This window comes from Balearica regulorum, chromosome 1, assembly GCF_011004875.1.
Source record: "Balearica regulorum gibbericeps isolate bBalReg1 chromosome 1, bBalReg1.pri, whole genome shotgun sequence".
NCBI lineage: Eukaryota > Metazoa > Chordata > Aves > Gruiformes > Gruidae > Balearica > Balearica regulorum.
In genome coordinates, this window is record NC_046184.1 from 7633398 (window position 1) to 7661212 (window position 27815).

Genomic DNA, 27815 nt, shown 5'->3' on the forward strand with positions numbered 1-27815 from the left:
CACGCAGCAATGGAGACAATTGCTGAAGACCGAAGCTGAACATCTAGAAAACTCAAGCCAAACCACAAGCCTAAGTGTGAGAGAGTGTATGCTTTTTGTTAATAAAGCAGCTTTGTCAAGTGCTGACAATTGAGTGGACCTTATCACACTAATGAAACCATCTTAAAGAATTGTAAGGACTAGGATCCCATTTTTCCACCCTTTTTTTTTTCTTGAAGAGGGTCCTATTTTTTCAAACTTCTGTATTTAGAAACACTGGGGATGAGAAGAAGACCTCTGCTTCCCGTTTTTCTCTAATTCTTGAAATCTTTGTGTGACCCAGAGAATTTCTGGAACTGAATCTTTAAGAAAAAAAAGGCCATACCCCAGCCACTACCAAACACGTAATCAAAATCACACGAGGGGTTAATGGGGTCAATACACTTAGGACCACTTGTGAATTAGTAATCATCAAGGCCAAAAATGCAGCCAAGGCCTGTGGACATACACGGACCTGCCAAAACCCCTGCCCTCCAGCCCAAACTGCTCTGTGGGAAGCGTCGGAGGAATGAGGATGGTGCTGTGCGCTGCTCTGGTCGCCCTCCGCTAGCCCTTGGGTTTGGCAGTGGTCCTGCAGGTGGAAGGGGACCACAGATCGCTGGGGCTGCAGATACGGGGGTGAGCCGGGGCAGGAGGGCGCCTGCTGCGACGGGAACGGCCGTGACCCCGCGTGGGTGGAGAACTGGGGCTCGGGCTTTAAGTGCACGTGTCGCTGCAGGCATCTGGGTGTCTGTCACTCCCAGGGGAAATGCAGCTTTGGTGTTCTGGAGATGCGCAAACTTAGGGAGTCTTGAAACAACAGGGGAGGCAAAATATGTAATGGAAACAATTTCTTTTTTTTATTTAAAATTTAAAAAATGATGCTTAGAGAGCAAATGAATGAGAGAAAAAGATACAAAAAGGGAGAATGAGAGGGAGACAGAAAGAAAGAAAGAATGAAAGGAAGGAAGAGAGAAAGGAAGAAGAAAGATAAAGGTACATCATAAAGAAGAAGATGGAGAGCAAGAGGAGAGAGGGAAAGGCTGCATCCATCAGGGGAAAGGTGGTCTGAAAACATTTTGGCTGTTGTGCAAATCTGGACATTCAGGACATGTCTCCAGCTCAAGTCACTGACAACACCCCTGAAGAGTGAGGGTTTCCCCTGTATTTCAGGGCCAGAAGATGCTGAGGGAAGGCACGTGTCCTGTGGAGAGCATCACCCTGTGCCCCAGCAGGAGGGGAGCTGGGCATGAGTGCAGAGAGGAGATCCACCCACTGCCCGGGAGGAGAAAATACCATCTGCCCACAAAGTCTTCCTTAGTCTATGTTCCCCTCACTTGGCAGCTTTGCCTTACGGTCGGGAGAACAAACACCCAATGGAAGGATGCTGCAACGATAAAATCAGGGCCAGGTCTGTCTGCACCGCGTCCCTGATGCTCAGGTCCTGAGTTCTCCTGCTCACTCTCACACAGCACAATGGGGCAAAGTGACCTGGGGAAGACCAGGCCACCAATGATGGATATGTGTAACATCACCTACAGCCCTGAAACCACGTAACTTGCCTGACGATTAGGGCCACAAAGATGATCAGAGGGCTGGAGCACCTCTCCTATGGAGACAGGCTGAGAGAGTTGGGGTTGTTCAACCTGGAGAAGAGAAGGCTCTGTGGGGAGACCTTACAGCACCTGCCAGTACCTAAAGGGGCTACAGGAAAGCTGGACAGGGACTGTTTACAAGGGCAGGGAGTGACAGGACAAGGGGGGATGGCCTTAAGCTGAAGGAGGGGAGATTTAGATCAGATGTTAGGAAGAAATTCTTCCCTGTGAGGGTGGTGAGGCACTGGCACAGGTTGCCCAGAGAAGCTGTGGATGCCCCCTCCCTGGAAGTGTTCAAGGCCAGGTTCGATGGGGCTTTGGGCAACCTGGTCTAGTGGAGAGTGTCCCTGCCCATGGCAGGGGGGTTGGAACTAGATGATCTTTGAGGTCCCTTCCAACCCAAACTCGTCTGTGACTCGATGATGTGGGTGACCTGATGTTTGCAAGGAGATGATAGGCTTGCAACCTCCTGGTTCAGTGCAGGTTGCCTCACACCCCACAGACAAGCTGTCTATCCACTCCACTCCACGTGTGCGGGTAAATCAATTGCATGAAACCTTGCTGCATACCTGTTGCTCAACAAAAATTAACAATAAGCGAAACCTTTCCATAAACATGTGTGTTGTTTTTCCTTACACAACAAGCTGTCCTTAGGCCTTCAGATGCAGCTTGTTCTGTATTTCACATAATAATTCCTTAGGACAGTCGATTTGCAATCACTGACACAGCATAATTCAGCTACTGTTGCACTGATATCCTGATTTTCGAAAACTTTGGTATAATGACGTGAAAGGCAGAACATGGGCTGGGACTAGGATGGTCATGCAGTAAGGAGGTGATTTGGGGTGGTTTCCCAAAGTTGTCTCCAAAATGATTTTTGCCATTGCCATGTCTATGAGCAAAAGCTGTAATAAACAGTCATGAAATATCTGCTAGGATTTAAAAGATGAAAAAAATGGCCTTAGCTCACAACAAGGAGATTGACTTCGATGTTAGCCACAAGAGTCATAACTGCACTGAAATATGGTGCCAAGGAAGCACCTACCAGCCCCTGGGAATCATTAATGTCTTCTGATGATATTTGGAGAAGGTAACAGAGAAGGGCCACTCCCGAACTGCTCCCTGGTCCTGCTGATGGCACCGGGGGGGCTCAGCGGTGGAGCACGGGGTTGCTCTCAGCTCCCCTGCCCTGTGCCTGGAATTCAGTTGCCTGAAGCATCCTCCAGGACAGGCAGGGCACAGGCAGGGCACAGGCAGGGCACAGGCAGGACAGAGGCAGTTGGCACCTGGGTTTTGGGCGACTCTCAGCTGCAGCATCCTGATGTTTTTCTCAGGCCAAACACCTTACCAGCATTTGCTTCTTTGGACAATTTTGTTTGGTTATTCAACCACACCCATCACCAGAATTTCTGAACCATAGAAATAATACAGAGCAGCCACCAAACATGGGTTTTCTCCAATTTAATCTTTATTTTTGAAAAAAATAAATAAAAGCCACTCCACATCTTCATCAGCTGTACTAATGACTTCCCACGTGAGCTCATACTGAAACTCGCATGAAGCTCTGATTCACCATGTTTACTTTGCATAGAAAAAGGATGTTAAAAACCTTAAAAACATAATCATGCATAGGATCTTATAGTAATAACATTAATTTCATCTAACTATAATATTTATTATAATTCTATTAAGATTATTAATACCCTTACATTAATAGAGCATCAGCCCAAAAGTATATCAAGAGATTAGAAAAAAATAATCAAGAAGTAAAGCACATCTCTCATCATCTTTTTTTTTTTAATTACCTAAAATAACCGCAGCAAATCTGGTTTTGTAGGTCAGGTTTTTCTTTGAAGTACATCAGCTGTTCAACCTCAGTGCAACTACTTTGTATTAGCATAAAATGATTTTGTAATGCAGTATTTCTTACATAGAAGGCAAAAAGCATGTATGTCTGGCTACTCAGAAGCTGATGCTGAGGCACATATTTTCCATTTTCCATCCTGGTCTTCAGAGGCCACTTTAAAGATTAATTCTTTTTCCTTGTATGATCTTTGCTCGCTTCTTCCAAACACCCTGCATTAAAAACAAAACAAAAAAAAACAAACCAAACCAAACCAAAACAAAACAAAACAAACACCCCAAACCAACCAACCAACCAACCAAAATACTTAGAAGTACACAGTGTTTCCTGCTTATTCCTGGCATGACCTTATCTGTTTGGCCATGTATTCATAAAAATACCCATAAATTTATTCATTGTCTCTTCAAAGTCTCCAATAGAAAAGACAACACTAAATGCAATAAAAAGCTACAAAGCCCAATGCACAAAACCACACTTGAAATAAGCCAAAAGGCTCATTGGATTGATGTGGTATGCAGAGAAGACACCACAAATGGGTCATGTATAAACTGTGCCCTCCGACCCTTGCAAATTCAGTGATGGTCACCTAAAGAGCTGCTGGGCTGATTTGGACTGAAAGGTACAAAGGCACATGGATGAAATCAGTTTTGGCAGCTCAGAGGTGGGAACGGTGATGAGCAGAACTGGAGGAGAAACTTGCAGAGCTCCTCCACTGCTTTCTAGAGAGGTGAAGTGGCTGCCTGGAGAGCCAGGGCTCTTCTCCAGCACAGGCAGCAAGAAGCAACCTTATCAGCTAAAAGGCCAAAAATTCTTGCTAGTTACAAGATAAGGTCATGATGTAAAATTACCGCAAGGTCTGAGACAGAAGGTCTGATGCATATTTTGCATATCCAAATAATTCAATTGCTTCTTTCTCCAGGATTGTCTTCTTGATGTCAATGTAGTAGCACTCTGAGCTGGTGAAGTGACAGCTTATACTCTGCGTGAGGAAATTGGGCATCACTCACTACTACATGGATTACAAATGACCAGTGGAAAAAAAGCTCATGCAGATCATGTCTGGATCGTGGACACACGTGACCTAAAGCAATACTTCACCTTCTTGATCTCATTACCAGCAACCAGAGTGGCAATCAGGGAAGTCAGGTCAGAACAGATCTGTGTGTTCATAAGGATCCTTACTCTGCACCCAGACAGTTGCATCAACCCACTTATTTTGCAATCAGTTCTTAGTTAAGAAGACTTTGATGGTGTTCAGCAGCTAAACAAATATTCCTACCTTTCAGAAACCTGATGTCTTGTTTGCTTCAGAGCCATGAATGAGCAGGGGATGGAAGAACATCATGTCTCCCTTCTGCATGACAATATGAATCCTGGGACAACTCTTATCATAATCCAGCAGCCTGCGGAAAAATTTGATTGACGGACTCTAGAAACCAAGGAAGAGTTGAAATAATTCAGTAAAATTAGAACACCACCAGTTTCTCCATGTAGGAGAAGAAGAGATGCACAGGCAGTTACTCATCTTCTTTCTTGAAGGCAGTACATTCAAGATACCTGATGAAGAGTCTGCATGTTCACCTATGAGCCTTGCTAATCAGTTATAAAGGACTCATAAAGAACCAGAATGATCCACGCTGCTTTCTGGATCATCTTTGCACACCTCACAGATCGCTCAGCTTCCCCAGTTGCACCTCATACACACATATGATAGGACTTCTCTGTTCACTTTCTCTTTTGACCTGCAAACCCCTTTGAGAAATTCCCATCTGACAAGTAAAATGTTCTTCATCTGCTTTCTGAAGTTGAATTCAGCCAATTAAGAACTTCTCTCCACTAGAGAGAATGAGAAGAGCACAAGGGCGCCCCGCAAGTGTTGCCTGATGCCACCTCTGGGTTGTCAAGTCCAGCCTCCTGCTCCAACCACAGCCATCGCCAACACTAGGCCAGGTCAGGAAGCATCCTTGCTTAGAAGAAAAATATTGCTCAAAATTAAATTCTGGTCAATTGTTTATCATCCAGTTTTCTTCTACAGGAAAATAAGCACACTTGCCTGGCAGGAATGAATTCAGAGAAGGAGAAAGTGTTTTCAGACTTGGCAACAATAGCGAAAAACACTTGATTGGTGTGAACAAAGATCAACAGATCAAACAGCTGTTTGTAACCAACAGCTTCCCAGACACAGAGTGGGTCAGAGTGTAAAATAGCCAAAATGTGGTCCCCTCATGCACATCCTCCGACCCCCTGGTGCCACTCTACCTCCCACTTTGGATAGCCATGAGGCTTCACGGGCTCCTTGTGCGTCCCTGGCTGCATGACCAGGCAGCCATTGTCCTGGTCAGCCCTCTCCATGGCGGTCCAGGAGGACACGAAGTGAGCCGAGGCTGGAAGGGGAGATGATAATTCAAGTCCTGATGCATGGGGTGGTGGGAACTCAGGTTACCTGAAAGACAGGGAACGTGGGTGGCTGGACTGAAAAGGCTCTTCATGTACTTTAGATGTGACATAGAATTGTCCTGGGGAACATCACATCACTTATGGTGGTAACGTGTCCCAAGGAGCTGCTCCAAAGCTGCAGGTGAAGCACTGTCTCTAAGCACACTCCTTGCTGACACTCAGTTCTGAGGCCAAATGAGTTTAAATCTCACTCTATGGCCACAGTATGAGCCCACACAGGGTTCTTGGGTCCATAGCTGATCTGAGGAATTGTTGGGAACGGCATGAACAAACTGAGTGTTCTAATAACTCAACATCCTCTGCCCATGCAGAAGCTGGACACTTCAGAATAGGAAACAGCTCAGGTCTCAACTCTGCTGAACTGCGAAAGCTCATGAAGAGTCAAATCAGCTTTGAAAAAACTGTAATGTAGTTAATTAAACTTCCTTTCCTCCCCCCCATTTCTCTTGTGTGAAGCAAGACTTTGATCTGCAGCACTAGAAGCCAAAGCCACGATTCAAAATCCTTCCTTTGGCACCTATTCAAGTGTCTTCACATCAAAGCGCTGAGATTGCAATCACTGTCAGCAAGGTCAGGAGTCAGACTAAATTTGACATTTCTGAGCTATTAGTCTGGAAAATAGCACATAAACTCTAAGCAAAGGATCTTCTCTGTATTTATTGTCTTTTACCAAGCTCCAGGAAACACTTGTTTTCAACACATGTGAAATGTCAAGCCTAAAAATAAAAGTGTCTTAAACAGTGGGACTTCATGCAAATGCAGATGGCTGGATAAGCAGCCGAGTGTCCAATTTTTACACGTTTCTTTCTGAAACTTGCATGCCACTTTTTTAAAAAAAAATAGTTTAGGGACAGTTAACATGGTGCAAAGACCTAAACTGCAGAAACATATTAAATTAGTTGGAAAGAATATTTTAGATGTAACATGTGGTTAGATATAACAGCGCTTCAATTTAGGAGGTGCAAGCATACCTCCCAACTTGTGACTCCAAACATCTAGAGCAAACTGAATGATAAGAAACTTCTCCCAGCAAGCCAGGGCTAAACTAACACACACTACTACCAAAATAACTTCATATATTTTCAGAACTGTTTTTAATGCAATTCAAACAACTTTTCTAAAAGGGTAAAAGTGCCACTTCAGTTAAATACACGGCAACCCAGGCATACATACGTAACAACTTCTGTGTCCCTCTCTTTGGACCTCTGCTTACCAGGATCTGGAAGTTTATTTATCAGCATCATCTGCATGGCCATTATATTTGGCCCTGTGAAGTATTCAACATATTTTAGGATCTACAGAGGAAAAAGCAATAGAAAAAAAGATGCGTTTTATGCAACGGTAATATATTGCAAGTAAAAAAAGTGTCCTGGTTTTGGCTGAGATGATAGAGTTAATTTTATGTCTGGTAGTTGGTATAGTGCTGTGTTTCGGGTTTAGTGTGAGAATAACATTGATAACACACTGATGTTTTAGTTGTTGCCAAGCAGTCAAGGACTTTTCAGCTTCTCATACTGCTCCACCAAGGAGAAGGCTGGGGGTGCGCAAGAAGCTGGGAGGGAACACAGCCAGGACAGCTGACCCAAACTGGCCGAAGGGATATTCCATACCATATGACATCATGTTCCATATGTAACTGGGGAGTGGGCTGGGAGGCAGTTTCGCTCAAAAACTAGCTGAGTATAGGCTTTGGTTGGTGAGCAATTGTGCTGCGCATCACTTGTTTTAGCTTTTTTTTTTTTTTCTTTTTGATGATTGTCTCCCCCATCCCACTGCGGGGGGAGTGAGCAAATGGCTGTGCCATTGTTTTAGCTGCCGGCCAGGTTAAACCACCACAAAAAGCTAGGCAGATCTAGACTATGACAGTTGATTGGGTTGTTTATGATGGTGGACCCTTTATCAGCGGTTTTATCCCAAACAAAAAACCGAGCACAAACAAACCACCTATAAACACTGCCATAGGTGCAATGCTCACCAGGGCTTTTTCTGCTGCAGTATAGGTCAAGACATGGCCAAAGATGGATGACTGCCAGGGCAACAGCCCAAGAGCTCTACGAAATCTCAGATGTCCACCTCTGATTCTCCAACACAACCAGACTTCTGCAATACTCCAGGATCCAGCACAAGCCCATACATGAGGAGCTGTACCTACACATTACATACATTAATGTACTTTCTTATCTTATGAAAAGTGATGGGAATCTGCTGCTGATAACTACCCTAACATGAACACCAAGTACAAATCCATCTGATATTGGACGGAACATGTATTGAAGTAGGCCTGTACAGAACAGAGCATCACATAACCTTCCAGAAGGGTTAGTTTGGCCTGCCCAGCTTGGACATTGCCTTCACCTTGGGATTAAAACATATTTCACAAATCTCTACTAGGTTCTCCCACCATCATCCCCGTATTGACTTTTTACCTCTGGCATCTTAACAACTCTTCATCTTCCCAGAAATCATGCACTTTTTATTAACTGGTTTTTCAGATGAAATGAAGTTGGGTCTGTGGATCTCTTCTCTCATTATCAGAACTCCAGGTGGATTCACCTCCTTGTTACAGATCCTCACATACTCCATCCTGCAAAGCAGAGGGAACTGGAGAAGCCAGAGCACATTTTAGTCACATTTGGCCAGATTACTCTTCTTAAAGACACTATTTGTATGGAAGAAGGCATCCAGCAACACCGCACACATTCATGTTGGGACAGTCCAGCTTCCTCCAGGTTCCCACAGCTCCCTTGGGATGCTGCTGACCACTGGACCTCCCAGCACCTTAGACAAGTGCCCCGTACCTGGAGTGCTCATGTCTGTTGCATGAGCCAGCAGTGTGCCCTCATGGCTAAGGCAGCCAATGTCATCCTGGGATGCATTAAGGAGAACAAGGCCAACAGGTTGAGGGAGGTTATCCTCTCCCTCTACTCTGCCCTGGTGAGGCCACATCTGGAGTTCTGTGTCCAGTTCTGGGCTCCCTAGTTCAAGACAGTGAACTACTGGAGACAGTCCAGTGGAGGGCTACAAAGATGATGAGGGGACTGAAGCATCTCTCGTATGAGGAAAGGCTGAGAGAGCTGGGTCTGTTTAGCCTGGAGAAGAGAAGCCTGACAGGGAATCTCATCAACACTTATCTAAAGGGCAGGTATCAAGAGGATGGGGCCAGACTCTTCTTAATGGTGCCCAGTGACATGACAAGCGGCAATGGGCACAAACCGGAACACAATATGAGGAAAAACTTCTTCACTTTGAGGATGACAGAGCACTGGAACAGGCTGCCCAGAGAGGTTGTGGAGTCTCCTTCTCTGGAGATATTAAAAACCTGCCTGGATGCAATCCTGTGCAACCTGCTCTAGGTGATCCTGCTGTAGCAGGGGGGCTGGACTAGATGATCTCCAGAGGTCCCTTCCAACCCCCACCATTCTGTGATTCTTCATCAGAAATGAGCTTCTTAATGAGCAGAAACCCATTGTCTTCATAGAGCTGCCTTTGCTCTGTAGCGAGGACATCATTGTCCAGAATATAGCTGAGACACAGAGAAACACCTTAGTAGGGCCGGGCAGAGCGATGGGAGCACTGATGGTGAGACCTGGCAGGAGGACAGTCCTGTGCTGGGGATCAACAGCTACGGGGAAGAGGCAGGCAGCTCCGGGGGAGAATCAGCAAGAAACTCTCCCCATAGCAGATGCCAAGGGCACTTGAAAGAAAATAATTAAAATTAAGTAGTAATGGAAATTCAATGGTTTTTTTTATTTTTGTATGAACGAAGATACAATTTACCAAAACATCCTTGGTTGAGCAGCAGCATGAGCTGCTGCTGGAGCAGGAGCAGTTATCTGGGATATAAATTAAGGAAAACACACTCAAGCATAATAGAATATGAAAACATTACTGCAGAGAAATTACACCCCTCCCGACATTTGACAAGGAAAGCATGCAGAAAGGAAACCTCCAATTAATTTTAACGAGTTTAAACAAACACGACTGTGTTCTGCCAGGCAGAGACAGCACAGTTTCACCCAGAGGACAGTTAACTCCCGCTGCTAATGAAGCCTCATGACTGCTTTGTGCCTGGTTTTGAAGCTTAAGCCTTACCTGGTAAAGAGTCACTCCAGGTGTGAGCACGGAAACACAGCCCATGCACACAAGTGCAACCAACAGCAGCGAGTCAGAGGAAAGCAAAGCGGGTATTGGGTTTGTGCGGCAAGGTTTTGGTAGCAGGGGGGCTACAGGGGTGGTTTCTGCAAAAAGCTGCCAGAAGCTTCCCCCATGTCCAACAGAGCCAATGCCAGCCGACTCCAAGATGGACCCGCCACTGGCCAAGGCCAAGCCCATCAGTGACGGTGGCAGCTCCTTGGGGATAACAGAGTTGAGAAGGGGAAAAAAACCCTGCTGTGGCAACAGCAGCCCAAGAGAGGAGTAAGAAGATGTGAGAGGAACAACCCTGCAGACATGTAGGTCAGTGCGGAAGGAGGGGCAGGAGGTGCTCCAGGCACTAGAGCAGAGATTCCCCTGCAGCCCCTGGAGAAGACCATGGTGAGGCAGGCTGTCCCCCTGCAGCCCATGGAGGTCCATGGTGGAGCAGAGATTCCACCTGCAGCCCATGGAGGACCCCACGCTGGAGCAGGTGGATGCCCGAAGGAGGCTGTGACCCCATGGGAAGCCCACACTGGAACAAGCTTCTGGCAAGACTTGTGGTCCCATGGAGAGAGGAGCCCACGCCAGAGCAGGTTTGCTGGCAGGACTTGTGACCCCGTGGGGGACCCACGCTGGAGCAGTCTGCTCCTGAAGGTCTGCACCCCATGGAAAGGACCCACGCTGGAGCAGTTGGTGAAGAACTGCAGCCCATGGGAAGGACTCAGATTGGAGAAGTTGGTGGAGGACTGTCTCCCGTTGGGAGGGACCCCAGGCTGGAGCAGGGGCAGAGTGTGAGTCCTCCTCCCCCTGAGGAGGAAGGAGCAGCAGAGACAAGGTGTGATGAACTGACCACAACCCCCATTCCCCAAAGGGAGAGAAATGGGGAGTGAAGTTGGGCCTGGGAAGAAGGGAGGGGTGGGGGGAGGTGTGTTAAGATTTGGGTTTATTTCTCATTGCTCTGCTCTGATTTGATTGGTAATGATCAGAGTGGGTCTCACCACCCTGGGTGGGCGAGGGGCAGGAGTGAAGGAACAGGAAGGTTTGGGAACAGGAGGACTTCTTGCTAGAGGCTGGGAAGTGGGTGGGGAAAGGTCAGGCACGCTCCGACATGTTCCCTTTCCTGTACCCTGCTCATTCGCAGCTGCCAGCAGCTGCCACGATGGCCCTGAGGACACAGTCAACAAGCAGGCAGAACCCAGTGCCTGGTGCGCTCAGTGACACACCACATCTGTGCTGGCATGGGTGGTTTGCTAAGGTGTGATGGCTCCTGTCCGCCAAGAGTGCCCTGCTGGGAAAGAAAAAGTCTGGAGGGGAAATCCTGGAGTAGGGAGAGATGGAAAATTGAAGCTAGCTTAAAAATGGGAAGCTGCAAACAGAGGTTGCAAAGACCTTGTATTCCTCTCAAGTTGGGACATCCTTAAAAATTATATATTCAACATACACTGTCCTTAGCAGTGCACTTGGTAGTCTCATCTGCATTAACTCTGTGAGTGATATTTGAGAGGAGATAAATGTTGAGATTGAATATGGATCCATAACAGACCTGCAGCACAGTTCATAAGGATATTTTTGACATCTTTGCACATGTCTCCTGTTGCCACCACGCCATAGAGCCTCACCGCCCCTGCGAAGTGGACTTCAGCGCCACCACATCAATGTTTCAGACTAGCTTGTGCCATCCCTGTGACAGTCAGTTCATCCTCACTTTTCCCTCAAGCTCTACACTGTGGAGCAGATGCTGCCGAAAGATGGGGGTTGTCCTCCTGGAATTTGCTGTCCCATCATTTTTCCCCTCTTCCTGGGCCAACTTCACAGCCCACAGGTCCCATAGGTCAAGGCACTTGCTGCGGGAGGGAAGGTGGAGGTACAGCTCTTGCTGCAATAACCAGGAGTGGACTGAATGCAGCATGTCCTCATTACAAACTAGGGTCGGCTTTTTCAGGCCCCATCCCTGGAAGTGTTCAAGGCCAGGTTGGATGGGGCTTTGGGCAACCTGGTCTAGTGGAGGGTGTCCCTGCCCGTAACAGGGGGGTTGGAACTAGATGGGCTTTGAGGTCCCTTCCAACCCAAACCATTCTATGATTCCTTCAGCCTCTTATGACTTCAAAAAAGTTGGAGGCCACAGGCTGAACATGGTCCTTCTCTTGGCAGGGTTGTTCTTTTTTTTTACATGAGCTTTTCACAGGATAGAAAAAAAAAAAATCCCTTTCTGATGGGAATAGCTTGATATTTTGGGATTGCAAAAATCATTGAGGGATGGGCAGTGTGTTTGGGAACAGCACTTGGGTTCCTGCACTTGTTCTTCATGGGGCTGTGGCACACCAGGCAAGTTTCCTCCTGGAAAAAAGTAAAACCTGGGGCAGTGGGCGATTTGGTTAATTATTGTTTTTCCTCTCCTCCCCTTTCTGCTGCCGTGGTGGCAGTTCAAAGAAGAGGGAGTTTGGACCTGAAGGCTGGTGAGACCTTGCCGCTCTCCTGTGGCAGCAGCTCCCTCTGCAGTCACCCGCCTCACATGCACTGTACTGCCAGGAACCCAAACCCTAGGAGATACATGGTTGTTACAGTTTTGTTTTTTACCCAGAAAGCCAAGTGCTGGACACCAAGATGAATTTCTAGTCGTGATTTTCCACTAGTGGGACGTGCTTTGGAAACCTGTGACTGCAGAATCTCTGCTGGCTGGGATGGGTGGGAACAGGAACAAGAAAGCACTTACCAGGTAGATCCCTCAACACAGGAGGTCACATTTATGTGAACTGATGAAGCATCCATTGGGGTCCAGGCCTTGCTCAAATATCGCATGAGGAAGTGCTTGTAGATCCTTACTGTCCCAGGGACACGGTCCTGCACCCATGAGCATGTAGCTTTGCTGGGAAGGAGCCAAGAACCCTGCTGGATCTAGCTCTGCCCAGCATCATTTCGGGGGGCAGGGATCAGACTCCTTGGCATTCCTAGGATGCCACTGAGCTGGCCTGAGCTTAGTCCTCCCCAGGCTCTGGAGTATCCTCAACCTGTTGTTGTAGGAAGGCCCCATCCCTGGAAGTGTTTAAGACCAGGTTGGATGAGGCTTTGGGCAACCTGGTCTAGTGGAGGGTGTCCCTGCCCATGGCAGGGGGGTTGGAACTAGATGATCTTTGAGGTCCCTTCCAACCCAAACCATTCTATGATTCTATGATTCTAAGTGAGGACATGAGTCTCATCAGGTGGGACAACTGCTGAGTTTAGATGATCTGCGAGGTCTTTGATGGGTTTGTTCTTCTGAAAGAGGAAATTTAAGCCTAAATCCATAGGCAGAGATGAGCAAATTTTAAAAAACAATGCTGAACTTCTTCCTTTCCTTCTCTCCCACAACCATAGTAAGACAAATTCAGAGTCTGGAAACTCTGGGCATCTGATGGACTCTTGTATCTCTCCTCTGTGGTCACAGCTCCCTCTGTAGTCAACTCAGCTACACCAATAACACCAGTGAAGCCTCTCCACAAATCCTGTGTCTTGAACCAGACGGGATACTCTAAGTCCTCACAAAAATCGAAAGGAAAGCACCAGCGAGACTGTGAGCCAGAGGTCAGAAAAGTCAACAGGGGAGCCTCCAACTCACTGGAAATCATTCGCTCAGGCCCATGCAGCAAACAAAGACCAGGCTGAGAAGGTCCAAGTCTGGAGAGGCATCCTGGCACATCTCCCAACGAGCAAGATCAGTGCCAGGGTTATACAGAGGGCATGGGAAGAGATGCAGGAACCAGGACACTCAAAATCACCTTCTGAGCAGGGCTGGGAGAAGAGTTTGAGCCTTGTGGGTCGAGAACAGGACTACACCTGATCTCCTGTCTCGACCAACTGACCTCCCAAGATGCAGGATAACAGAGCAGAAGAAGCCATGAGAGTCTATCAGTGCAGCCTTTGGTGCTGTTTTGGTACCTTCTTCAGGTGGAAAGGGGGAGTGGTGAAGAGCTGAGGATTTATGTTTTGCACTGGGGTATTCAACGATGCACCCACCACCAGAATTTCTGAGCGGCAGAAATAATACAACACAGCCCTTGAACGTAATTTTGCTCTGATTTAATCTGTATTTCAAAAAATAGATTCTGAAAGCAAAAGAATCTTTCAGAAAGCAAGGAAAAACATTGTGAAAGGTGAGAGGATCACTTCAGTGCACATCGCTCCATCCTGCCACCAGTGCATCCTGAGGAGCATCCAGCTACCTCCCTGACACAGCAGCACCAAAAGGCAACTTTCCCAGACCCACCAGACTCAAAGGAGGACTTCCTCATTTCACACAGCCTTGGATCGGTTGTGCAAGGCCAACAGGAGGCCGGTTGGCTGGCTCAGTAGCCCCCAACTCTGTCAGCCGCATATTTCACTTGTGCCAGCACTGCTTGGTAAGATATGATGCCACTCAGGTCATGTTTGAGGAACTCTACTAGCGATCACGTTCCATCAATCCCATTTTTCTATGGGAGTGGTTGCTGCTTCCCCTTCATCCAGTTCCTTACACCGTTGATTCTGCTGGTACTAATATCCATATCTTCATAGCTGTACTAATTACTTCCCATGCGAACTCATACTTGCGTGAAACTCTGATTCATTTTATTTCTTTTGCATAGAAAAGGAAGTTGGAAATGTTAAAAAACATACTCTTGCATAAAATCTTATGTTAGTATAGCATCATTCCAAAGGTATGTTATGTGAGAAACTTTTAAAAACCAAGAATGAAAACATCAAGAAAATCAAGGTGTTCTTTCAAGACCTTAATTCTTCAATTGTCTAAGATAACCACAGCAAATCTCTGTTTTTCTAGGTTAGGTTTTCTTTGACATACATCAGCTGTTCAAGCTCAGTGCAATTATTTTGTATTAGCATACAAAAATCATGGCTGTGATGCAGCATTTGGCTAAGTTGCCAATCCAAAGCACACGTAATTCTGACTGCCGAGGGAGGGTCTGCACTCTCCGATCGGAGAAGCTCATTCTCAGGCACGTGTTTTCCATCCTGCTCTTCAGAGGTTGTTCTACAGGTTAATTCTTTCCCCTTGCACAAGCCGTGCTCGGAAATTCCAGATATCCTTCAAAACAAAAAAGAGGCAAAGGAAAAGCCTTAAGGGCCAGCAGAAATGGTGGCCAGGATTCCAGTTTATGGAGATGGAAATAGATACAGCATTCTCACCTTAGCTACCTACCCATAAAAACATACCAAAACATTTACTGACTATTGTTTCAAATCCTAAATATCAAGAACAAAGATACAGCCCAAAGTAAGGAAGAGTACATGAAAACACACGGACTCCTCTGAGGCTTGTACGGGCACACACTCATTTCCACTGACGAGGAGGAGAGCGCCTCGCTGAGCATCGCTTTGGCTTTCACTGTGTACCTAAATAACTTCAAGAATCAAAAATCAAGCAAGCCGTAACTTTACAGACAACGTGTAAGATCAGGTTTGCACACAGCTGGACACCCCACCAGACCCAGGTACACTATGGGGAAAAATCAAAATAAACCCCCCAAAGGTGCAGAAGTTCTCTCCTCCAGAATGTCCTGGATATTATAATATCTGTAAAATATGTAAATTTTAAAAAAATCACTGGCTATTACATCTAGGCTTTACTGCCTTGATACAGGTTGTGCACGTGTTTGGTAACTGCTGCAGATTAAGAAATTCAGAACATTTCCACCCCTGTAACAAGGTTTATTTTTCTTTTTGTGGCTGAATCCCTGCAGAATTTAGATTTGCTTTCTATTTTACACAATGGTTTCAGTTATTCAGCAAGAGTCCATTATCCGCCCCCCCCTTTTTTTTTTGAGGCAAATGTACATCGCTGCTGACATACCTGCTGTAGCCTCAAGTGTAAACAATTGATGTGGGAATATATTTAACAGAAAAAAAAAAAAAATCAGCCTACTATTGCAGTCAGGTGTGGCTATTTGTTTTAAAAGGAAAATCCACCTGCCATTAGGAGGGGAAACTAAGAACTGCGGACATACAAACTCTGGACGAGCACTGAATTTATTGCACCTTCTTATACTTGTGAATTCAGGGCAAGAGATGACCACATCTTCCTATTTACATCATGCAGTCCAAATATAACCCCAAAGAGCTCTGGTTCAGACACAGTCCCCACAACAAACCATGAACCAGGAGATGCAGTGAAGTGCAAAGACGTCACCCTATTCCTGCCTTGCCACATTAGCCCTCCTCACTGCTACTCAGTAGGACAAAGTCTAGACCCCCTCAAACGGTGGAAGAAGTGCATGTGAGCAACCTCAGGGATGAGCCACGATGACCGCTGGGTCCACAGCTCCTCCTCACTTATGCGATGACATCAGTCGCAGTCACATGACAAAGTGCTGATCTAATCTGCACCAGCTCAGCCGGTACTGGAAGGGATCAATTCACGCTCACAAAACTCATTTTGACAAGCAGGGCTGGAGGAGGAACTTCCAGAGCTCAAGGGATGTGAAGGGGCCACCCAGAGAGCAAGGCCACTTCTCCAGCATAGCAAGAAGCAACCTTAGGAGCAAAAACGCCCCAAAAAAATCCTGCTGGTCATCCTCTGAATATCAGGTCTTTTATTCTACCAAACCCCCTTGCTTGGCACAGCTTGATCTGCCAAACTGGGCATAGCAAAAAGCACAAATCTATCGCATGAGAGAGACTTAGGAAGGGGAACCGACCTGGATTGTAACAAAGGGCACGTAGCCAAGTCTTACCCTGAGTTCCACGGAAGTCATGTTGTATTTCTTGCGAACCATTTCTACCAATTCTTCCTCCAGGTGCTCTTGGGTTGTGTTTTTGACATCAATGTAGTAGCACTCTGAGCTGGCAAAGTGACAGCTTATACTCTGCGTGAGGAAATTGAGCATCACTCATTACCACATTGATTACAAATTACTGATGGGGAAAAAAAAAAAATCTCGTGCATCCCAGATCATGGACACTCCACCCCTTCAGCAAATTCCTTCCTCCTTTCCAAGCACTCCTGCTCTCCTGAGTGTCCCCTTGGAGAGATACTCTTGCTGGAGAAACACTCTTGCTTGCTGACGTGCTCCTCTTCCTTCCCTACTCTCCCCAACACTCCTCCAGCATGAACTGTACCACTTGATCTCAGACTATCAGCAACTAGATTGGGAATAGGGAAAGTCGGAGTTGGAGCAGACCTGTGTGTTCGGTAAGGGTTCTTGCTTTCTGCATCCAGCCATATCAACCTACTTATTTTGTGATCAGTTCTTGTTTAAGCAGAATCTAGAAGAAATAAATAGCAATGCCCCACCAGAAAAAGCTGTTCTCATTATACAAGCTATGCCAGCTGCAAGCCAGATCATGCCAGATGTCAAAGGGCGCTGGACCACAACCTGGCTCAGATTGCTCCAGGATACTCACTGATTTACCCAAAAGGCAGACAAATGTTGGGATTTGGCACAGTATGAGGAAGGTCTTGTCCTTCTGTGGGATACTAAACAGGACTATTGCTCTACTAGCCGGGAAAGAGCCAGAAGATGAGACTCTCAGTACCTGATGTCCTCTCTGCTTTCAGGATTGCAGGAGGAAGGAATTCCACACCAGTAAACTGCTACTGGGGCTGAAAGAATGGGCCATATTGTAGTCAATGCGGGCAAAACAAAATAAAAATAGAGCAGCCTGTGTTGCAGGGGGAAATATCTGCTTGGCTACTAGTGGCTATAGTAGTGGCTACAGTTCTCCTACGTGCCTGGATGAATCCACTTCTGAGAAAGAATCAGGCCGCCAAAGGAGGGCACGTTAGCCTGTTTCAGTTAAATAAACATGATGCAAAACAAATACATTATGTGTAGTCAAATCTTTAATAGAAAAATGGGTCGTGTTATCATATAAATAAATATTATTTATTGGATGTTGGGAGCTCCTGCTGTCTAGAGATGAGATACCAAGAAGGCAGGGGGAAGAAAGTTAGAGAAGCTCCTGATATTCACAACAGCTGAAAGGGAACTATCAGAAAAACGAGTTCAGCCAGCCAGGCTTCAAACGTAGATTCAACATCTAACTTCTACTCCTGCTGTTTTTTGCAAGCAGCCGCACAGCATGTTCTTCTCCCAAAAGACACAGATGTTTAAAAATAAAAAAGGGAGTGTAAAAGCTAAAAACTCATTAAAAAGTTCATCCGTATATTCATGACGTTGGGAAGAGGGGGGGTTAGTCTGATCAGTTTTTAAAAAAACAAAAATATCAGAAGCTGTATCAAGATACGGTTTCGTACCTTTCGGAAACCTGATGTCTTGTTTATCCCAGAGCCGTGAATGAGCAGGGGATGAAAGAACACCGTGTCTCCCTTCTCCATGACAAGGTGAACCCTGGGACTCTTCTCATCCTCATCAAGCAGCCCATGGAAAAGTTTGTTGGTTTTACCCTATTAAAAAACAGGTTGAGTTGAAAATCAGTTGGCTAAAATTAGAGCAAGCACCGATTCTCTGTGTGAGGGACAGCAGGGACAGCTACTGATCTGCTTTCCTCTGGGCAGTGTATTCAGCATGCCCAGCTAAAAGCCTGCCCACTTGCCTACAAGTCTTCCTACTTCAAGCCTGAGGTACAGCAAAGTAACACTTTTTCTGTTTTCTGAAGCTGGATTCAGACAATTAAGAATATTTCTCATCTGGAGAGAACAGAGAAGATCATCGGGAAATCCCACAAGTGTGGCCTGATGCCACCGCTGGGGTCCAGCCTTCTGGACCATCACCAACATCAGGCCAGGCCAGGAAACATCCATTCTTAAGATGAAGATACCACTTGATATTTAATTGCATCCAGTTGTTTACTGTCCAATTTTTCCTCTTTGGGACAGTACACATGCTCACCAGGCAGGAACAAATTCACAGGAGGAGAAAGAGTCCTCAGATTTGGCAAGGGCAGTGGAAAATGATTACGTGTGTTTATGTTGTTATGGCATGACATGCTGAACAATTTCTAGGTGAAAGTGGAAATAGAGGCAAATCAACCCAGGTTACATGGAGTGAAACCAACCAAGCAACTCTCTGCTGAAGCAACAAGTCAGTGTTTGCATAAACAGAAAAAACATCACTGAAAACCTCAGCTTTGACCTGTGCATCATCCCTCCATGGTGAGCTCTCCCCAGCCACAATGTGACCCTCATGCACACCCTTCCCAAGCTCCCCGTGCCGCTCTACCTCCCACTTTGGATAGCCATGAGGCTTCAGGGGCTCCTTGTGCGTCCCTGGCTGCACGACCAGGCAGCCGTTGTCCTGGTCGGCCCTCTCCATGGCGGTCCAGGAGCACACGATGCGAGCCGCAGGCCGGAAGGGGAAATAGTGCAAGTCCTGATGCATGGGGTGGAGAAAAGTCTGTTTATCTGCAACATAGGTTCAAAAACCTTCAACCTCATCAAACATGACAGAGTCTTTTCCTTCCCGTTCAACCATTGCACTGGTTGTAACACATCCTAAGAAGCTGCTGCTTGCCACTGGAGAGATTTTGTGTACTCAGTGTCTGCTCCAGCCCACCACTGCCTTGGAACCAAATGGGTTGGCTTACACCCTGTCCCAAGATGGACCAAGACCACAGTGGTGGCTCTTGGGTCAGCAATGGCACGGGGACGCAGTGAATGCCAGGAGGCTGCCTGGCTGTGAGATCCTCAGAAGACTCCTTTTGCTGGCTTTCACCACCAACAAACCCCTGCCAAGTTTTCACCATTCACTTTGACTGCTCTCCAGTTTTGTGAACTTTAACCAGCACGGTGTTGCACAAACCTTTCCCAGTATGAAGACTTTCAAACAGCTGTGCTGTCTGTAGTCACTTGATCTATCACTGTGTTGCAAGCAGAATCAACCCTGTCTGTGCTGCACCCAACACATGGTTATTTAGCCTTCTTTTGAAGAAAAAAAAAAAAAGTCAATTTATGGACTGCAGCCTCCCCAGACAGTCTACCCTACATTCTATTAGCCTTCGCCCTAGAGGTTTATTTTCATGAAGTCTAAAAAAATTAAATATTTCTGAAGTTTTGTTTGTTACTTCTTTTCCCACTAAGGAAGTGGAAACATATCATCCACACCAAAACAGCCTTATACATATATTTTTATGTATTTATTTTGCCATTGAGTTTGCTCCTCAAATAGATACAGTTAGGAAGTTTCCACTTGCCTCATTTGCCATATTATTTAGTTTTGGGGCAGCCTCAAAAACCCTCCTGAGATCTGCACCTCTCCTAAAGTATCCGTCAAACATATTGAACGGTGACCTTACAAATATGGAGCAGCTTTCCATTTCTTGTCTGTTAATGTTTTGGTTTTACTTCAAAAATATTTTGGTTTGTTTTTACTTTACTCAACATCCTGTTGAGTTTCCAAACCAAAACGACACAGCTTTCTGTGGAGTATTTAAGATGACAAATGGAGATGACTTGGACAAACTCAGTTTTTTAATAACTCAACGTACTATATATCTGCTCAGAAGCTGCACACTTGAGAATAAGAAACATAGCTCAGGTCTCAACTTCACTAAACCAAAACAGCTTATGCAGAGTCAAAGCTACTTTGAAAAACTGTAATATGGTTAGTCTGGTTCTCTTCCTCTCTCCCTGCCCATCACCCTTGCATAAATTACGATCTGAATTTCCAGCAGTAAAGCCAAAGCCAGGCTTCAAAATCCTTCTTTTGGCACCTGTTCAAGTATCTTCATATCAAAGCGCTGAGTGTGCAACAACTGTCAGTGAGGTCAGGAGTGTATAAACTCCAAGCAAAGGATGAACTCTGTATTTACTGCCTTTTACTGAGGTCCACGGAAGCACTCGTTTTCAACACATTTGAAAAGTCGAGCTTAAAAAGCTTGTCATGGTTTAAACCCTGGACCGTTATAGAAGTGCAGCTGGGTGAACAGTGAGCTCACTTGCCTGCTCTGAACATGAGTGGTGCAGCCAAGACAACCACCATCCTCAGGAAACAAACATCCACTGAACATTGAGAGACAAGAGATGTTATCTTACTAAGCCAAAGTTAAAAGAAAAAAACCTATTACCAAAGTGGCCTTGTAAATTTTGAAAATTATTTGGTTTTAATTTATCTCACTTTATTCAAAGAGCTTTTCTAAAACACTAAGTTCCATTTTGGCCAGACAGACAACAGACACACAACAATTTACCTATTTGTTAATTATTCAAGTTTTCCTTACCAGAATCTGGAAGTTTATTTATCAGCATGGTGTGCATTGCCATGATATTTGGCCCTGTGAAGCACTCAACATATTTGAGGACCTACAGGCAAGAGAACATTAGAAAAAATATTAGAAACATGAAAGACAAAAGGAAAGATTTCTGGGGAAGCACTGGGACCTGGATGGTTGGCTGAGGACAAAGGTACAGGAGGAGGAGGTTGGGATGGAGGGATGCAGGACAGAAGGCAGGATCTGGAATGGCACACAAGCAGGCACGGTGGTAGGAGACCAAGGTAGAAGATGATGCAGAAGGCTGCTGGGTGGGGTTGGAAAGATATGGAAGGTCATACTTCCACAAATCTATGGCTTTCTACCACAACATGAATGTTGGCTACAAAGCCGGACCTGCCCAGAGAGCAGATGCTTTGCCTGGATAAAAGACATTGAGAAAATGTTGCTGATGTGCCCTGCTAGCCCGACATGGTTTGGACTAGTTGCATTCCTGACTGGCTCACCCACCACAGGAGCAGAGGAGCACTGCTTTAAGTCTTCCGCCCTGACCACCATGCATTCCTTGTTTATGCAGAACACTCTAAAAAGATGGCTTGATATTCCTTCCTCACATATATACTTGTGGGAGTGACTTACAGGTGCTCTAATTGATAAAGGATATAGCTTTAGCAGAACCGAAAAAAAGCTTCTTTGCATAGGCATTAAAACATAGATACATTCATATAGGCTCTTCCACCACCATCCCCCTTTTTGTTGGTTTTGTGGGGTTTTTTTTAATTTTACCTCTGGCAGAGTACAGTATCTGAACAACTCTTCATCTTCCTGGAAATCCTGCACTTTATTAACTACTTTTTCAGACTGACCATACTGGGATCTCAGGGACTCATCTTTCATAATCATAGCTCCTGGTAGATTCACCTCTTTTTTACAGATCCTCATGAACTCCTTCCTGCAAAGCAGAGGGAACATCCATGTTGGGAGAATCTGGCTTCCTCCAGCTTCCCACAGCTCCCCTGGGATGCTGCTTCCCACAGGAACCCCCAGCACCTTAGGTAAGTGCCCTGTACCTGAAGCGCTCAATGTCTTCATCAGAAACGAGCTTCCTAATGAGCAGATACCCATTGTCTTCATAGAACTGCCTTTGCTCTGTGGTGAGGACATTGTTGTCCAGGGTATAGCTGAGACACAGAGGAGAAACACGTTAGTAGGGCTGAGCAGAGCAACAGGAGCAGCGTTGGCGAGACCTGGCAGGAAGATGGTGACATGGTCAGACATTTTCAAGATGCATGGTTAAGCTTTAGTGTTAAACTGAAATTAAACAAGAGAGATATACCCTTGCAAAATGAAAGGCTATACAATATCTGGTGATCAACACGTGTGCTAGGGTAGAAAAAAGAATTGAGTTCTGCAGATTTATTTTTTTTTAATATCCCTACAAAGGAAGACAGAGCTTACCGAAACCTCCCTGGTTGAGGATCAGTGCTAACCTGGGCTGAAGTAGGAACGCTTGTCTGGGATGGAAGTGAAGGAATATACATGCAAGCACAATAGAGTAGAGGAACATCTATACACGTGTCCTGAATCCTACAATGTGATTCATCTTAAGGATAAGTGCTGTGCTGGACATTCAATCCATGTTCTTGTTTATTTTGCTTCTAAAAATATCTTTCCCACCTTTGGAGTCACACATCTGGCAGAGAAGTATAAAATAACAGCAGAGTACAGCCTTATCCACACATATAGAAAAGTCAGTACAAAATGCCTGAGACTCCAGAGTAGTCCACAGGCCTTGATTCATCTCCCAGAACATCAAGAGACTCAATGAGATGCTCAGTGGAGATGTTTACTTGCCCAATTTCCCTCCCTGTGCTCCAGAGAGCAGCCAGACCTACTCAAAACCTGTGTTGTCTCCTAGAAGTGCTTCTCCATCTCTCCCCTCCTAACATCAGTGCACCAAATTCGGAGCCAGAAGTCATATGGGGTAAACCTGGGACTTCATATTCCCATGCGGTGGTGCAAACCTTCACCTTCTCTCCAGTTACTGCAGAGATTAGGTCCCTCCCAAACTTGATATGGAGAGCACGAAGAGAGGAGAGTTATGGGCTTGTCCTCCGCCTCAACTCGTTTCAACAGGTTTAAAAGAACACAGTTGTGTTCTCCTATGCAGAGAGAGGCAATCTCATCTTCAGAGCAATTAAACCCCGCTTGATGAGAGCTTTGTACATGGTATTGAAGCACTGTCCAGGAGCAAGGACAAAAAAAAGAATGTTTTCATGCAGATCTCCCTGTGCTTCAAGGCTTTATGTAAACCCAAGTCTTTCCTCTACTGCTCACCACGACCTTTTAAATGTGCCATAAAAGCATGCATGCTTCTGGAGTAAGAATTAGGTTTCATCACAACAGTCGCATCTATGGTCCCTACACCAGGAAGCGGGTCAAGAGTCACATATGGTGGGAGAAGAAACACGACACATGGACAAGGGTGTAGCAAAAATTATGAACCAGAGGGAGGAAAAGGTGCTGAGAGCTGGCTGCAAGAGAATGGGAAGGAAAAGGACATGGGGAGAGCAGGTAGAAACCACCATAGCAGGTCCCAGAACAAGGGATTCCACAACCGAGGGCACTACTGCTCCACACACTACATTTCAGGTCCAGTTTCAGTGAAAATGGGACTGCTGGCCATTCAGGCTGCTAAACGTCCAGAGACAGCTGATGGAGACACAGGCACTGGTTGAACCCCAGCTGTGGTGCCCTCCTCAGCACACCTCCACCTCCCAGAACGGGGGACCAGCAGACAAGTCCACCAAGTGCTAGACCCTGTTTTAACACCTTCCTCCTGGGCTTTGCATCGCCTCTTACTCTCACTCTTTTTGCTCTTGCCACCTCCACAATGCTCAAAGGACAAGTTTGGATTGCTTGGACAACTGAAAACAAGAGATACACAGGCTGGGAAGGAGATGCCACCTCTGGCAGCTCATTTTGGTGAAGACATGGAGTATTTGAACGTTTCTCTTCCCCTCACACACAAACTTTTGGGAATAACGTATTCACAGACACATTAGCCAACGGAGCAGGCAAAAAAATACCACTCAGAAACAAGTAAACATTTTTTGAGAGACCAAAGCACAGGCACAGCAAAGTTCAGGATCCCCGGAATCTTTTCCAAAGCATCTCCCTGCAGAGTCTCAAGGGATGGTGCAAAATCCTGCGTATCTAAGACAAGCACAATAAACTTGCATAGTTCTCTTAGAAACCACCTCACAGACACCTGGTGAGATGGTCCTGGCCTGACAGCCACGGCACTGCCAGCACAATCAGCGTTTGACCAGAAGCAGCCGAACACCCAAATCACTCGAGAGGTGCAGTTGCTTTCTGAATTTCCCCTGTTTGTCTGCATTTTGAGGAAACCTTTACTTCTACAGTTGGTGTGCTGGGTTTTTTTCTGCTGTGTCCCAAACCAGGCAGCACCCAAGGTGAATTCACAGCTATAGGAATGGAGGTCTTCTACAGGCACTTGCAAATGTGGCTTTTTCTCAGCTGCCTTTCTGTAAGGAGATAAGTGCTGGCATTACTAACACAGCACTCCTCTCTGGCTCCTACACCAAGCTCCCAAGAAAAACTTGCCGCATTTCACCTTCTGCTGCTTCCTCTCCTTCGTAAGGCCCATGGGAGGACTCTGCAGAGTTTTTCCACTGTTGTGTAGAAATAACTCATCTTCCAAAAAAACAGTAGAACCAACATACACCAATCTCTAATACACCGATCTCTAAAATCAACTACAGGAGGAAACTAGGTATGTAGAAGATGGTACTAAACTCTCCATTACGCAGGTTTAATTTTAAATAAAGAGAGGATCAGGATGCTCTGGTCTCCAGGCTGGGAAGGTCAGAGCCTGGGGCGAGGCAGAAGGCAGCCAAGCCCTGCTGCAGGGCTCACTGAGCAGAGACAAGTGGGTGCACACATCTGCACCCCAGCACGGCAGCGCAGGCACCCCGTGGGCTTTGGGTGGTTTTCGTATTTTATGTCTCTATCAAGACATTTCTGTTACAGTATTTCTCCCTTCATAAAAGGAGAGGCATTCTCTGGAAGGAAAATTGACTGTCCTACCCAATTCACCAAGCCAGAAATCACAACAAAACCAGTGCAGGGAGGTAACATATTCTGTCATTTACTTTATCCGCACACTTTTCTTGTTCCAGATGAATTTAATCATAGTTTTGTCCAAAGCTCTTTGCATCAGGGCCACTGTAGCTGGATTTAAAAGCAAAACAGCTTGTGCAGCGCCTCTCCTCACTTACTCTCTCTTTACAACCAGGGTGCCTTTCTTAGCATTCATTTCCAATTTTGTGTTCCTACTTGCACCTTTATCTTATGGCAGTCTGAATCAACTACTATCCATCTAGCTTCATATTTTTAATATATTTGAAGACTCCTACATGCTGTTTGATCACATCCTCTTCGCCAGTTTATTAGAACTCAGAGGTAACTTGTCAGCATTCAGCTCTCACCGAGAATCAGCGGCATTTAAAAATCTTTAAAAAAGCACCAGGCAACAAGAGGTTTTTTGGGGTGGGATGGGTGCTGATCCCAAAACACCAGTCAAGGGCTGCCAGGGGAAGCGCTGCCCTGGCGCATCCCGGCTCACCGAGGGGCTGCATGGGGCACGACCCCCCCCTGCACATAGCCAGGGCAGAGGCAGGGACATTGCCCGGGTGCCCTTGTAGGGCAAACCACCACCGAACCCCTCCTCGGCGCCCACGCACACACAAGCACGCAGCGTGCGGGGAGCGATGCGCAAAGCTCACCGGGGCAGGGGAAGCAGAGCCCCAATCCCAACGGGACCAACATCCCGCTCCCCCCCACACACCTTCCCCCCCCACATCCTAAAGGATACAGGAGCAGGGGCTGCTCCCAGCCGGGGGGAGAGGTGCCGGAGGATGGCGTCCAGCCGGGCCGCCGGCCCTGACCGTTTCCCGAGCTGCTCCATCGCGTTGAGGCAGCCGGAGCACTCGGTGCCCAGCCTGACCCTACAAACACGGCCGGGGAGGAGCAGGGCCCCGTCGGCGTCTGCAGCCTTTGCCTCGGCTGCACATGCGCCAGCAGCCGTGCATGCTCAGAAAGGCCGCAGAAACCCTGCCGGGAGCCAAGGGTTGGCAGGGTTTGCAAATGGGAGGGCCTGCTGGTGGCTGGGAAGTACGTGGGGAAAGCTCAGTGCATGCTTTTGCACATTCCCCCCCCTTCCCCTATTTTCCCCTTTTTGTGCCAGCAGTTACTGAGCTGCAAGGATTTCATCAGCCCGGTGCAGAGAGCAACGCTTGGTGCTCTCGGGCACAGACCACGGCCAAGACCGGCACTGATATCCTCTTTATTTATCTCCCATCTCTAAGGAGACTGTCAGAGCTTGCCTCATGCCTCTATGAATCAGTTTGGAGAGATTTTTTTGGCCCCAGCGTGGTGGCAGGGCAGCGTGTTTCCCAAGTACCTCATTTGCACTGATAGAGATCTGGGATGTCTGCAGACCGTATCGAGAATCTGCGCCAAGGCTGGCTGTGGTGCGGGGTGGCCTTTCTGTCCAGCCTTCTGGGACAGCCCTGCTGCTTTTGAGTAAGAAAAGAGGGGAAGGAGCAAAAGGAGTCCCACCTGGGGAGGTGGGAGGGGAGGAAAAAAACGTGTGGAGGGAAAAACTCGGGGTAGGGAGAGGGAGAAGTGGTGTAAAAATGTGCAGCTGCAAATAGAGGCTGCCAAAAATAAGCTGTAGAGTGTTGGTGCTCCTTTGAAGCTGGTATATTCAATATACGCTGTCCTTAGCGCGCTCTCATCTGCCTTAATTAACATGTGTCAACTGACACATTTGAGGAGAAGAATATTAAGGGAGTGAAACCAGCCCCACAACTAAGACCTGCAGCAGAGTTCAGAAGATGATTTTCATCATCTTTGCTCATGTCCCTGTTGCTGCTGCACCGCAGAGCCTCACCAGTTCTGCAAAGCGGACATCAGGCCCCCCTGTGTCACAGCTCAGACGCGCTTGTGCCATTGGTGTGACCGTCAGTTCATCCTTCAAGCCCTACGCCATGAAGTTGATGCTGCTGGAAGCTGGGGTATGTCCTGCCCTTTCCCTGGGGCCGAGGGGATTCATCTCTGAGCAGGACAGAGCAGGGAGGTAGGGGCAGAAGTAACAGCTCTGAGGAGGATGAAGGTGGGAGGAAGGCAGTGTGCTGCCTGCTCCAGGTCCAGCCTTGCAGGCTGCTCTCCCACCTAATCTCCCAGGAGATGGAGAAATTGGGGATCTGGATGAGAGGGAGGAACGGTAAACTGAGGGCTGCAAACCCACTGACAAATACGTTGTAATAATGTAAGCTGGATGGCACATCAGGACTGGAAAGAAATTACACTAAGAATTTGTGTTATTTTGCTAACTCAACATACGCAAATAGATCCTCACACCTGCCAGTTTGTTCCTGAAACCCCTCTGCTCATGAGTAATCCAGCCAGGCCCTGCTCTCAAAGATGCACCATCAAGAGTAAGTAAGTCCTCCATTGCTCCAGGCTGTCTCATGATGATAGGGTGTGCCCCAAAACTCCACATCTACACAGCTACTTTAGGA

At 46.7% G+C, this 27815-nt stretch overlaps 1 protein-coding gene and 1 pseudogene across 1 annotated transcript; both read right to left on the bottom strand.

Moving 5' to 3' along the window:
- Positions 1-4278: 4278 nt before the first annotated feature.
- LOC104639512 (phytanoyl-CoA dioxygenase, peroxisomal-like) lies at positions 4279-8517 on the bottom strand (annotated as a pseudogene).
- A 5592-nt stretch (positions 8518-14109) lies between these two features.
- On the bottom strand, positions 14110-26316 carry LOC104630734 (phytanoyl-CoA dioxygenase, peroxisomal). Its single transcript, XM_075766563.1, has 9 exons — positions 26105-26316; positions 22666-22721; positions 22278-22388; positions 21994-22159; positions 21217-21298; positions 19221-19402; positions 18296-18445; positions 16773-16904; positions 14110-15127 (listed from the first exon to the last, which is right to left on the bottom strand). The coding sequence occupies exons 1-9, from the start codon at positions 26195-26197 to the stop codon at positions 15074-15076; spliced, it is 1026 nt and encodes a 341-aa protein (XP_075622678.1). The 5' UTR covers positions 26198-26316; the 3' UTR covers positions 14110-15073.
- Between the last annotated feature and the right edge of the window lie 1499 nt (positions 26317-27815).